The following is a 12,607-nucleotide window of genomic DNA, read 5'->3' on the forward strand; positions in this document are numbered from 1 at the left end:
TGTTTCCAACTTTGTCACTTTAAGAACAGGTTGTGTTACCGGCTCTGTCACTTTAAGAGACTGTGTTACCGGCTCTGTCACTATAATAACAGGTTGTGTTACCGGCTCTGTCACTTTAAGAGACTGTGTTACCGGCTCTGTCACTTTAAGAACAGGCTGTGTTTCCAACTTTGTCACTTTAAGAACAGGTTGTGTTACCGGCTCTGTCACTTTAAGAGACTGTGTTACCGGCTCTGTCACTATAATAACAGGTTGTGTTACCGGCTCTGTCACTTTAAGAGACTGTGTTACCGGCTCTGTCACTTTAATAACAGGCTGTGTTACTGACTCTGTCACTGGGAGTTACAGCAACAAGGAAACCCGGAAATTCATTCTCGGAGTCCGCATAACTGGCGGATGCCGGTGATTCAGGAGTCGGGTGGATGCATCACCCGCTGCTCCTGTGCCTGCTTTGCGGCTCGATAGCTCTGATACTGCCCTCTGATGTGTGGGGGTTGCTGAGCCGCTGGTTTGCAGGATGGCTCAGGGACGCAGCGGATTCTCCACTCGGTGAGGGATTCCCGCCCCACCAGCTCTTCACTAAATCTGAACTGAGTCGCTACAATGGTGAGAAGGGCAGCCCCGGGCTGTACCTGGCTATCCTGGGACAGGTGTTCGATGTGAGCAAAGGGAAGAAACATTACGGACCTGGAGGCTCCTACAGCTTCTTTGCAGGTATAATTGAGCCACTGAACCCAGACGAGGTTGCATAGCAAGATCCCACGCTTGTGACAGTATTAGGCTCATGGAGCTCAGCATTGTCTACGGTATAATGGAGGAAAAACACTAAGACTGTCCACACATGGTGGATTTATTGGAGTATCCTGTGTTTAGTGACCCATTCCTTCCACTGCTGCCTGTCCAGAGCAGGTTATTTAATTCGTTCAGTATCACATCCTGCATTTGGCGACTCTCCATGGGTTAATGTTAATATTTCCCAGTCTAACAGATCTTTCTTGCCTCTGGTTTCTTTCGTGCCTCTGAACCACAAGCTCCAGGTTTGAATCCCACCCCACGACTTGTTGGCCATGGAAGATGCGTTCATAATGTGGACAGACAGGTTGATTATCACCCTCAAATCCTTGCAATATGCCTATGGTAGGAGGTAAGAGCAGGAGAGAGTCTCCTCGTCAGCCATGTTTGGTGCAACATGGCGCACCTCATAGTGACATGTTCTTGGAGAAACTAGCTATGGAAACAGCCATAAGCGTGTGCTTTATGTGCCTTGTGTGTCCCTAGGTGCAGAAAGAGAAAAAAATAATGATTGATCTTTGGGGGACACCAGAGCAGTAATTCTCAAACTTTTTTGGTTGAAGGAGCCCTTTTCAAATGGATTAGTGATCATGGACCATCCATCCAAATTATAACGTATACTCTTAATGTGAAAATGCTGCATGTAAAGAGTGTTTTAATATTGCTTTTAAGAAAGCAGGTAATTTCTTATGGAAGCAAAATACTGCAGATGCTGGAAATCTGAAAAACAGAAAATTCTGGAAATACTCAGGTCAGGCAGCATCTGTGGAGAGAGGAACAGAGTTAACATTTCAGATTAATGACCTGAAGCTAAGATTGCAGCACTACATATAGAGAGCACTAGGGGGCAGAGCAATGGCATGAGCTTGGCGGGGCGGGGGTGGGGGAGCAGAACACACCACACCACACCTCTGTCTGCTGTTCATTCAATTACTCTTGCTCACAGTGCCCACGTCTGCCCCCTGTAGGGCTGGCCCTGCATTCCCTGAAAAGTTTCTGTGGGTCACAGGCCCCAGTTTGAGAATCACAGCACGAGTGGTAATTGTACAGGAGTGGAAAATAAGTCATTGCAGGTGATTCTCAAGCTACAACTTGACAGATAAGAATAGAACCAAGAGGAGTGCAGTCCCTCCCAGCTGGATAATGGAGGGGTATGGTTGTCAAAGCTGCAGATATGTCAAGTTGGAGGACGAGGAAGGATTAATATCATAGTCACAATCAGATAGGATGTCTTTTGTGACTTTGTTAAGTTTCATTTCAGTACGAAGGCAGGAACAGAATCCTGACTGGAGGGATTGAGACACGGAGTTCTGGGAAAGATTGGCACAGATGTGGGAGGCAACAATACATTCGAGGACTTTGGAGAGGTAGGGGAAGTTGGAGAGGAGGCAGTAGTTTGCAAAAGCAGAAGGGCAAAGGGTTGATTTTTGAAGAGAGGGGTGATGCTCCAGGTCCTAATTTTTCTTTGTTGTACACTTATTCGTCTAAGCATACTGGCCCTTTAATTGTTAAAATGGCCAACTTGTGCTCACTCTGCGTGGAAACGTCCAGGTTGCTGTGAGGTCACTCAATTTAGAGGGAACATTGGTGATGAGAGCAGATTTGAAGGGAAGTGGAGGACAATACATGAAGAGAGAGAATTGTGAACAATATCAGCTAACATCGGGACCAGGAGGGGGAAGTTGGCTGGTCAGCACTTTACTGGGAATAGGGTTAAAGGAGCAAAAAGTTGAGGCTCATGGACAAGGTGAGCTTAGAAAGGGCAAAAGGAGAGAGGAACTTGAGAAAAATGCAAGTTCAGGGTTAAGGCAGCAGCGTGAGGGGGAGGGGTGGTGATGTGGGGTAGATTTTGAAGACATTTGGCCCAGTGGAATAGTGGAAGGAAGGGATGCGGCCGTGAAAGGTTATTGAATGGTCTCAGTCTTAGTAACAAAAGAAGTCCATCAGCTCCTAATGTTTGTTGGATGTGGGGGTGAAGGAGAAGGGAGAGAGGATTTAAGAGATGGTTTACAGTAAAGAAGCAAGCATTGACTTTACATTCCAAGATGATCCTGGAATAGTGAGTGGTTCTAAAGTCATAGGGTCACAATGGCACAGTGGGAGGCCATTTGGCCCATCGAGTTCATGACAGCTCTCTGCAGAGCAATCTAATCCCATTGCCTGCTCTATCCCCATAGCCCTGCAGGTTTATATCCCTCCAGTGAGGAGAGCAGGGCCTGATAATGTTTTATATGGTCCAGCCATTTGACAACTTTCTTTGGGCTAAAGGGAGGGGAGATGAAGGGGCATTCAGGAAAAGCGTGAGAGTCATGGTTTGAATGAGGATGAAAGGTGGAGATGAGGATGTGGTTGAGGAGATTAGTAGCTGCAGTAATGTTACGGTCAAGCATTGACTAAACTGTTTGAACTTTAAAATTGCGGTTGTAATGAAAACTTCTGCTCAAACTCTTGTTCAGCTCTACAAAGGAGCTTATTCTGTTGCTCTGAGATCCTAAACCTATTTATGCAATGTTAACCTACCATGTTACAGATTGGTTAGATGGACTCACAGTGTATTTCTCTAATATTTTGCAGTCTTTGACTCGCCAATTTGCCTCCCTACAAGTTCCATTTGTTTCCTGTTTTGGCCTTTTGCCCTGTTCACTGTTGTTATTGTCTCTACCCCCTGCTTTGTGTATTCGCCAGAACCAGCCATGGTTCTTGGCCCAGCTCCTGTTGCCAGCTCCAACTCATTCCCCAATGGACAGATGAATTTTCACCTTCTCCTCTTTCAGATCCTGTCATGATCAATGACCTTTCTAATATTCAGTGCTCTTCTGATCCCACCAGCCAATTAGAGCTCCTTTATGGGCATAGTCCATGGGGAGAAGGAGGGAGGGTGCTCTGGCAGCCTGTCTCTTTTCCAGGGTCTTCTCCTGTGCCAGGTGGCTCTGGAGAGAGAGGGTGCGGTGCCAACTGTGCACTAGGGGCCTTCTGTGGCTACTGGGCAACATGGAATTGAGAGTCTAACGGACACTGGCAATAACATTATGATTTTAGATGATAAGTTTCCTTTTTGGTTTTGTTGAAATCAGCTTTTATATTTCAATTTCTTTAATTGTGCTTCCATAAAAGAAAGAGGTGTGTGTAAACTCATTTAACCTTCGATCAATTCAACAACGTGTGTCACCGGCATTTTAGATTGGTGTGTGCATTTCCCTGACCTTTTTAAAACGACAGAGTTTTAACAGGATAACAAAAGGGCACATAAAAGCAAAATCCTGCAGATGCTGGAAATCTGAAATAAAAACAAAAAGTGCTGGAAATACTCAGCAGGTCTGACAGCATCTGTGGAGAGAGAAACAGAGTTAATGTTTCAGGCCGAGATGATCCTTCATCAGAATTGAAACAGACCATTCTGTCCAACAGGTCCATGTCAGCCTTTATGTTCAATATGAGCCTCCTCCCATCCCTCTTCTGATCCCATCAGCATATCCTGGTATTCCTTTCTCCCTCAAGTGTTTATCCAGCTTCCCCTTTAAATCCATCTGTGCTATTTAACTACTCCGCGTTGTAGCGAGTTCCACATTCTAACCACACTCTTGATAAAGAGGTTTCTCCTGAAGTTCCAATTTATTAGTGACTATCTTATTTATGACCCTATAGTTCTCATCTCCCAACAAAATGAAACTGCTTCACTATGCCTGCCCTATCAAAAACTTTTCTACAGACTTTATTAGCCAATTTCATTACTTTTAATGGTGTCTAAATGGGATAGAGGAGCAGGGAGATCTGAGGGTGCAGATACCCAAATCACTAAAAGTTAATAAGGACGCAAATAAAACAATGCACTGGGGTTCATTTCAAGAGGGATTATAATTGAAGTTACATTAACATTTTATAGAACCTTAATTGGACTATACTTGGAGCATCATGAACAGTTCTGTTCTCTGTATTATAAAAAGGATATAGAAGCATTGGAAAAGGTGGATTCACTAGAATGATACCAAAACTGAGAGGTTATAGCTCTCAGAAAAGATTGACAGGCTAGCGTTCCTTTCTCTTCCTCCTCATTTTTGTCAACGCTTTCTTGCCAAGTCTAAAGTCTTGAGCCCACAATTGGGTGAGACAATAAACCAAGTCTGCTCTCTTCAATGGATTTAAAAAGTTCCCATGGCACTAGTTTGAAGAAGAGCAGAAGTATTCCCTTTCACATCCTGCTCAATGTTTATCACTTAAGCAGCAAAAACTATATCTGGTTGTTATAATATTGTCATTTGTGGGAGCTTGCTGTGCAATGTGGCTGCATAAATCCCTAAATTACAACAATGACTACACTTCAAAAATACTTCACTGACTGTGAAGCACTTGGGGACATCTGAGGGTTGTGAAAATGTTAGGTAAATGCAGGTCTTTCTTTTACAGTTCTTTCTTTGACTGTTTTGTCAACTTTTCTATCTGTTCCACTACTCAGTGTCTGCTTTCAGTTTTGTGAAGCATTTTGGAATATTATTTACTTCATGAAATGTATTGTATAAATGTAAATAAATAAAATCCTAATAATCTAAATGGACTGGAAGAACACAATCCCAGAGATCAGATTAGATGAATGGCTCGTCAGAATCCCTGAGCTTTGTAAGGTCCTATTCTCTGATATAATTAGCAATTAGGTTGCTGAGTTACGTTACTTGAGAATGTCACTTCCACCTGACTTGTGTAAGAAGCCAAAAATGAGCTGGACAGCAGTATTGTTTCAAGGACTTAAAAATATAATTTGAGTTAAGAAATAATGATTCTGGAATGACCTGGTCATTGTGTTATTGACATAATTCCAGGTATACATGTAGGTAACATGCTTCACATTGCTGCAGTTAAGACTGTACACAGAATTAACAGCTCACTGCTCTCAGAAGTGAACTTGTTCTGTTGTTAAATGCAGGTCGAGATGCATGTAGAGCTTTTGTGAGTGGTGATTTCACAGAGAATGGTCTAGTGGATGATGTATCAGGGCTCTCCCCTTCTGAAATGCTATCTCTTCATGAATGGCTTGTCTTCTACAAGAAAGAATACATCTTTAAGGGTAAGTGTTTTATTTGGACAAAGAGGCACCTTGTGAAAAATGCAGGCCATAAACCTGATCTGAAATAATATGAAAAACACTGAGGAAAGTGCAAAGGTTCAAAGCTCAAGTCTTCTGATGTGAAATGGCTAATTTGGATGTCCTGTCCCACTGACCCCTAACTTTGAAGTTAACTCTCTGCTGGCTGGTCATGCTGCATGTTAACGGGGGGCCCTCACCCCAATTCCAATTTATTCATTCACCTTTGTGGTTTGATGGCGGGGAGGTCTTGTGGCGCTGTGAGTAGCGTCCCTTATCTCTGGGCCAGAAGCTCCGGGTTTAAGTCCCACTTCAGGACTTGATGGCCACGGAAACTGTGCTCATAATGTGGCCACGCAGTTTGATTATCAGCCTGTAAATTCTTCCAACATGCTTGATGGCAGGCAATAAGAGTGGAATCTTCTGGTCAGCCATACAGCAGAAGGCAACAGCAAACCACTGCAGTACTTTGCCAGGCATAATCATGGACCAATCCAAGGGAAGTCCATGTTCACCAACTTAGGGCTAAGGGCATGGTACCTGAAGGAGGAGGTTTGATGGTAAGTCACAGGATGACACCAGAAGACAGGAGCAGAGTTGAATCACAGCCTTGCCTAGTGCAGCCACTCACAGCAGGGGTTGTGGATTAGTGATCAGGAACAGGAACCCCCTTCCCTTTGATTGATAGGAGCTAAGATCAGTAGTGCCATTCCTATCTCTGCCTTGGAGGAGATTAGATACCAACGCAGAGTGGAGCTCAAACCTGAAACCTTTACAAGTCATTTGGCTCAGCTACCCACTAATGAGCAAACTCAGTATTGATGAGGGAGCTAATCTGGGGCCTTCTAGCTGTGTGCAGTGTCCAGATACACTTACTGCACATAAAGTGTGAGACACAAGGTGACTTGCACGAAAGCAAAAATGACAACTTTTGATACACATTAAGTAGGAGTTGGTGGTAGAATGTGTATTTGTACTAATGCGGCTTATGGAAAAGGTACTGAATACAGATCAGTTCATTTCCCTTCTGTGGGGCTCAGCGGGGAGTTGGGAACAACCAAAGGTGAATCACTGCTTATCATTATTTTGGTAATTGAAATATCCTGTGCAATAGTGAAAGATACTAGAGGAAAGAATTTCTCTGTGAGGAAATGCAGTATAAAGGAGCATCATCTCAGCCATTCAGTATCGAATGAAATCAGGGAGAAGTTCTTCACAAAGGGTAGTGGAAATGTGGAACACACTCTCCTGCATGTTTTTGATCCCACTTTCCAGCAGCCGGTCCATAGCCTTGCAGCTTACAGCGCTTCAGATGCAGATCCAGGTACTTTTTAAATGAGTTGAGGGTTTCAGGCAGTGAATTCCAGACACTTACCACCCTCTGGATGAAAAAAATTTTCCACATTTACCCTCTAATCCTTCTACCAATCACCTTAAATCTATGCCCCCTGGTAATTGACCCCTCAGTTAGGGGTAACAGGTCTTTCCTGTCTCCCCTATCTAGGCCCCTCATAATCTTGTACACCTCAATTAGGTCACCCCTCAGTCTCCTCTGTTCTAAGGAAAACAACAATAGCCTGTCCAATCTTTCCTCATAGCCTCAATTTTCCACCTCTCGCAACATTCTTGTAAATCTCCTCTGTACTCTCACCAGAGCAATTTTGTCCTTCCTGAAATGTGAAGAACAGGACACAAAATTCCAGCTGCAGCCTAACCAATGTTTTGTACAGTTCCAGCATTACACCCCTGCTTTTGTATTTTATACCTCATCCAATAAAGGAAAGCATTTCATATGCCTTCTTTACCAACTTATCCACCTGCCCTGCCACCTTCAGGAACCTGTGGACATGCTTGCCAAGGTCCCTCGCTTCCTCAACCCCTCTCAATATTCTCCTGTTTATTAAGTATTCCCTTGCTTGGTTTGCCCTCCTCAAATGCATTACCTCACATTTTCCTGGATTGAATTCCTTTTGACATTTTCCGCCCGCTCAACCAAAACATTGATACCAACAGCAATCCTTTTCACTATCAACTACAGAGCCAATTATTGTGTCATCTGCAAATTTCCCAATCATGCCTCCCACATTTAAGTTCAAATCATTAATATAAACAACAAACAGCAAGGGCCTCAAACTGAGCCCTGCGCAATACCACTGGAAACTGTTTTCCATCGACCATTACCCTTTGTTTCTTGTCGCTGAGCCAATTTTGGATCCAACTCGCCACCTTTCGCTGTATCCCATGGGATCTCACTTTCCTGACTAGTGTGCCATGAGGGATCATGTCAAATGCCTTACTAAAATCCATGTGGACAACATCCACTGCACTATCCACATCAATCCTCCTCATTACTTCCTCAAAAAATTCTATTGAATTAGTAACACACGATCGTCTCCTAACAAAACCTACAGTGTGCTTCCACATGAACAGGGGACAGACCTCATCCTGATGGAGACACAGCCAGAGTGAGTGTGGGTATTAGCAATTTGATGCACAGTGGGAATTCGGTGCATAGGGGAAGAGGTGCTCTTTGCATTTTTTCTTTGCTATCCAACCTCTTAAATCTTCAGAGAGTGGTCTTGCCCTGCTGCAGCAGTAGAGGCTACTAGGAAAAGGAATAACTGGTAAGTAGTGGGTAAGGTCGGGTAAGTATTTACTACTTTAATCGCTTATAGTTTAAGGTCTTTTTGTGGTTTATAATTTGTATATTCTGTAGTAACGAGGATCAGGAAAGAAAGGCCGGAGAGTAATTGATTTAAAAGGTTTAATTTAAAGGGATAAGTCATGGTAGGGAGAGCTCAAAGCCGTGGTGTGCTCCTCGTGCTCCACATGGGAAGCCGGGGACGTTTCCAATGCCTGGGACCAGCATGTGTGCAGGAAGTGTATCCAGCTGCAGCTCCTGGAAGCTCAGGTTTCAGAGCTGGATCGGCGGCTGGGGACACTGTGGAGCATCCACGAGTCTGAGAGCATCGTGGATAGCACGTTTAGAGAGGTGGTCACACCGCAGCTGAAGGGACTTGAGCAAGGAAGGGAATGGGTGATCACCAGGCAGTCCAAGAGAAACAGGCAGGTAAACTGGCCCAGAGCCAGCTGCGTTCGAGAACTTTCAGATCTAATCCCGAACTGTGCCTGGGTAGTGCTAGCTGCTCTGCCCATGTGAAGACTCCTCCTCCCTCTGCAGTGGAACATCGGAACCTGCCCCCCCACCCCCAACCTCAAGAACCACACCCCCCTTCCACCACCCCCACTTTTTCCTCTGTCTCCCCCAACCTCCCCCCTCACTCTCCTCTACTCCCACTCCCCTTTGCTTTGTTTGTTGTGTATATTTTGCCTGTATTGGGGTGGGTGTAGTGCTCCCTGATGGTGGCGACAACATCTTTGCCAGTGGCGGGGCCAGCTCGGGCCACCTACACAGGAGCGGTGGCCTCTTCCCCTGCAGCTCTGTCACCCTTTAGGCTACTGATCCGCAAGCTTGGGTTGAAGTGCTACACCCATCCCACCATGACGATTGAGGTGTGCGTAAAGGCTCTGGATGGGGTTGTTGGCCCCTTGGCCATAGTCGCAGCCTCGAAGATGTACGGCAAAGCTGTGTTCTATTTGAAGGCCTTGCCCTCGATAAGGGGCTCATGGTGGGCGGGACTTTCCTGGCAGTGGACCCTCTGGAGGCCACCACCCAGAGGCTCATATTATCTAACGTCCCCGACGGGCTCCTCCTCCCCCGCCTCTGTCACCTGGGGAAGGTGAGGTCAGGGAGGGCACCAATCCCCCTCGGCCTGAAGGATGCCAGCCTCCGTCATGTGTACTCCTTTCGGTGACAGGTTGTTGTACGCCTGGCCCGGGAGGAGTGCACTGAGGGGGGTTCTGATATCATCTTTGAGGGGGCTGCCTGCTGCATTTTTTGGTCGACGGATGGTGTGCAGTGCCATGGCTGCAAGGGGGTGGGGCACAAGAGGAAGGACTGCCCCACCTCCAAGGCCGCCAATACTATCCAGGTGGCCGCAGCTGGCACCACCGCTCCTCCCCCACACCACCACAGAATCCTCCTCCCTGTAAGGATAGGTGCCCCCAATAGCCACTGCCAGTGAGGCGGGGGAGAGCCCCTGTGCCATAAGAAGGTGCGGAGGATGGCACCCTAGACTCCCCAAACCCACCCTAATCCCCAGGCCCCTGAATACATCAGCTCGGGGGTAAAAACATCACCCAGCCCCGGCGAAGTTTCAGCGTGTTGCCTCAGGCCCGTGTGCGCCTCAGCGCCATAGGCTGGGCCCGGCGTCACCTGCTTCTTGTATCCAGTTCTGTACTTGCATTCTGGATGATGTAGAATTAAAATTCTCCCAGGTTGTGCTAGGTTTAATGAGACAAAGCAGCAACAAAATGGAGCAGTTCCACAGATAGGTCCTCAATTCCCATAACACATCTCTGACTCTGTTTCAACTAGAAAGGGGAAGGGAAAGGCACAGAAGGAGGCCATTCAGCCCTTTGAATTCATGCCAGCTCTCTGTGGAGCAATCCAGTTCAGTCCTATTTCCCTGCTCTTGTCCCCGCAGTCCTGTAAGTTTATTTCTATCAAGAGGGGAAAAGAAACAGAAAGAGACCACAAAACACAGCAGAAGAGTGGTTACATTTGACTTTCCAAAATAATTTAAAATCATATTTAACAGAAGAGCCTTGTCTAGGTTTTATTTTGGAGGAAGCGGACGCTAGTATGTCTAAGATTTCATAAACCTTCCCATTACTGCCATATTTTAAGGCCATAGAAAGATGCAGCACAGAACCCAGCCATCATATTACATTATTTTACATTCTACGTCATACATCCATCATGCCTGTAGGAACTATCTTTACACCAAGCTGTCGTATAGTATAATTTCTTAATGTTTTACTGAAGAATGTTTAGTCAGTCTCAGGTTGGGTTTAAACAATTCTGTAGTATTTAACATGGCAATTTCAGTGACGTAGTTTGGGTGAGCTGTTTTTAGTTTTAGTTATAAGCCTGTATGTTAACCAGTGTTTAGCTGCCCAAAAATTAGTTTTTGTTCTGAGCATTTTTCTTAAACTAAAATTTTTCCAGGTCTCAGAAGTGTTTTTACTTCTATCTTCTTGCAAGGTAAATTGATTGGAACATATTATGACTACACTGGGGAGCCAACCCAATCTCTCATTGATGTAGAGTTGACTGTGATGCAGGGTAGGAAGCTGAAGGTGGAGTCAGAATTGGAAAACAAAATATTTCCCCCCTGCAATTCTGAATGGACCTCGACCAAAGGCGGCAGAGTCTGGTGTTCATCTCGCAGGTTTGTGCTTTTTTTATTCGTTTCCCCTTTCTAATGCCTAGGGAACTGGGGATTCTACATGTACAAACTTAGAAAGGATTTGACCATGGTGGTAGGAGCAAGCCAAGTTCCAATGTCCTCTAGTCCATTGCCATACAGAGGTCATTGGCTGGAGATCCAGAGTTAAAACCATGGCCTGACCTTTCTTTCCCATGAGACAGAGTGAGATTTATTTATATTTTAAAAATTGTGTAATGGAGAGGCCATTGCTGCACAGGCACATGTAGTCTGCTAGTCCCTGGTTGCATTACCAGGATTGAGGTGGACATCACCATGATCAAACCTTCACAGTCATTTTGGTAATGGATCAGGACACTGTTCTCACGGCATCACTACAGTCAACACAATTCTAGCAAACTCCACAATCCCTCATTAATGAAAATAGTTTCTCTAAAACATTGTACAATATAAGGTCACCTTCAAGGTGAGGCACATGCAAGGGAAGAAGGGGAGAAACAAATGGATGAGCAAACTGGCCAAGGTAGTGCTTCCTTCTCTAGCCCTGAGATGCCAAGAATGAGTGACAGGGAAAATTATACCTCCATTATGCCCTTCATCCAGTGAATTGGGCACAGTGAGAGTAAGCTAAAACAAAAGTGAGAAAAAGTGTGAATAAGTTTTGTTAATGTTGTCTTTCTGTGTTTTCAGTGGAGGAATAGAAAGGAATTGGGCTGGAGTCCCACGCAAATTATACAAGCCTGGATCAAGGAACCATCGCTGTGCTTGTGTGCGGACAACTGGGCCACCGTTCAACCAACCCAGTTCACCCCAGAATAAGGGAGATCTCGACAACCCTAGCTTGCAGGAATACGAGGGATGCCATAGCCTCTCCGACACATGTGCCATTCCAGACACATGACAAAATTGCCTGAAAGATGACGGACCTATTTTAAGAGACAGTAAACTATCAGTATCTGTGATATTCAATGACTGCAATGTCTTAAATAAAAAGTGCAGTAATTGTATTTTATTGGATGGTTAAATAAATACTTTAATATGATAAACTTGACAATGGGGATTGTACTTGATGCTTGACTGAAGATTAACATTGAGCTAATTTCAGATGGCGGAGTGGGCAGGGGGTGGGGCAGGCACGGAGCGGTGTGCAGCAGAATCCCATGCATTACTGCTGGCTTTCAAAAGAGGTGAATCCTGAAATTAAATCTCTTTTGGAACAATCTGTAAATCTGGTAATCTAAGGGTTAACACCAGCAGCAATGGCTGTGAAAGTTCCCAGATTGTTGTAGAAAGCTACCAAGTTCACTCATGTCCATCAGGGAAGGGAATGTGGTGCTGTAAGCTGGCATAGTCTGTGTGCGATTCCAGTACCATAGTACTTGGGTGACTCAATACTTCCTGGACTAGAGAGGAGCAATACCCAATACCTTGACAGTAATATCTTTGT

At 45.1% G+C, this 12,607-nt stretch overlaps 1 protein-coding gene across 2 annotated transcripts; it reads left to right on the forward strand.

The window, feature by feature from the left end:
• Positions 1-350: 350 nt before the first annotated feature.
• Positions 351-12,206, forward strand: LOC121282994 (neuferricin). Of its 2 annotated transcripts, none has more exons than XM_041196877.1 (4): positions 351-714; positions 5,711-5,851; positions 10,941-11,163; positions 11,851-12,206. In XM_041196877.1, exons 1-4 carry the CDS (start codon positions 423-425, stop codon positions 12,059-12,061), a joined length of 867 nt encoding a protein of 288 aa, XP_041052811.1. In that variant the 5' UTR covers positions 351-422; the 3' UTR covers positions 12,062-12,206. The 2 variants fall into 2 exon arrangements, with proteins under 2 accessions (XP_041052811.1, XP_041052812.1); XM_041196878.1 differs by having other exon boundaries at positions 353-714; positions 10,977-11,163.
• Positions 12,207-12,607: the final 401 nt, after the last annotated feature.

The sequence above is a fragment of the Carcharodon carcharias genome, chromosome 10, assembly GCF_017639515.1.
Source record: "Carcharodon carcharias isolate sCarCar2 chromosome 10, sCarCar2.pri, whole genome shotgun sequence".
Lineage (NCBI taxonomy): Eukaryota > Metazoa > Chordata > Chondrichthyes > Lamniformes > Lamnidae > Carcharodon > Carcharodon carcharias.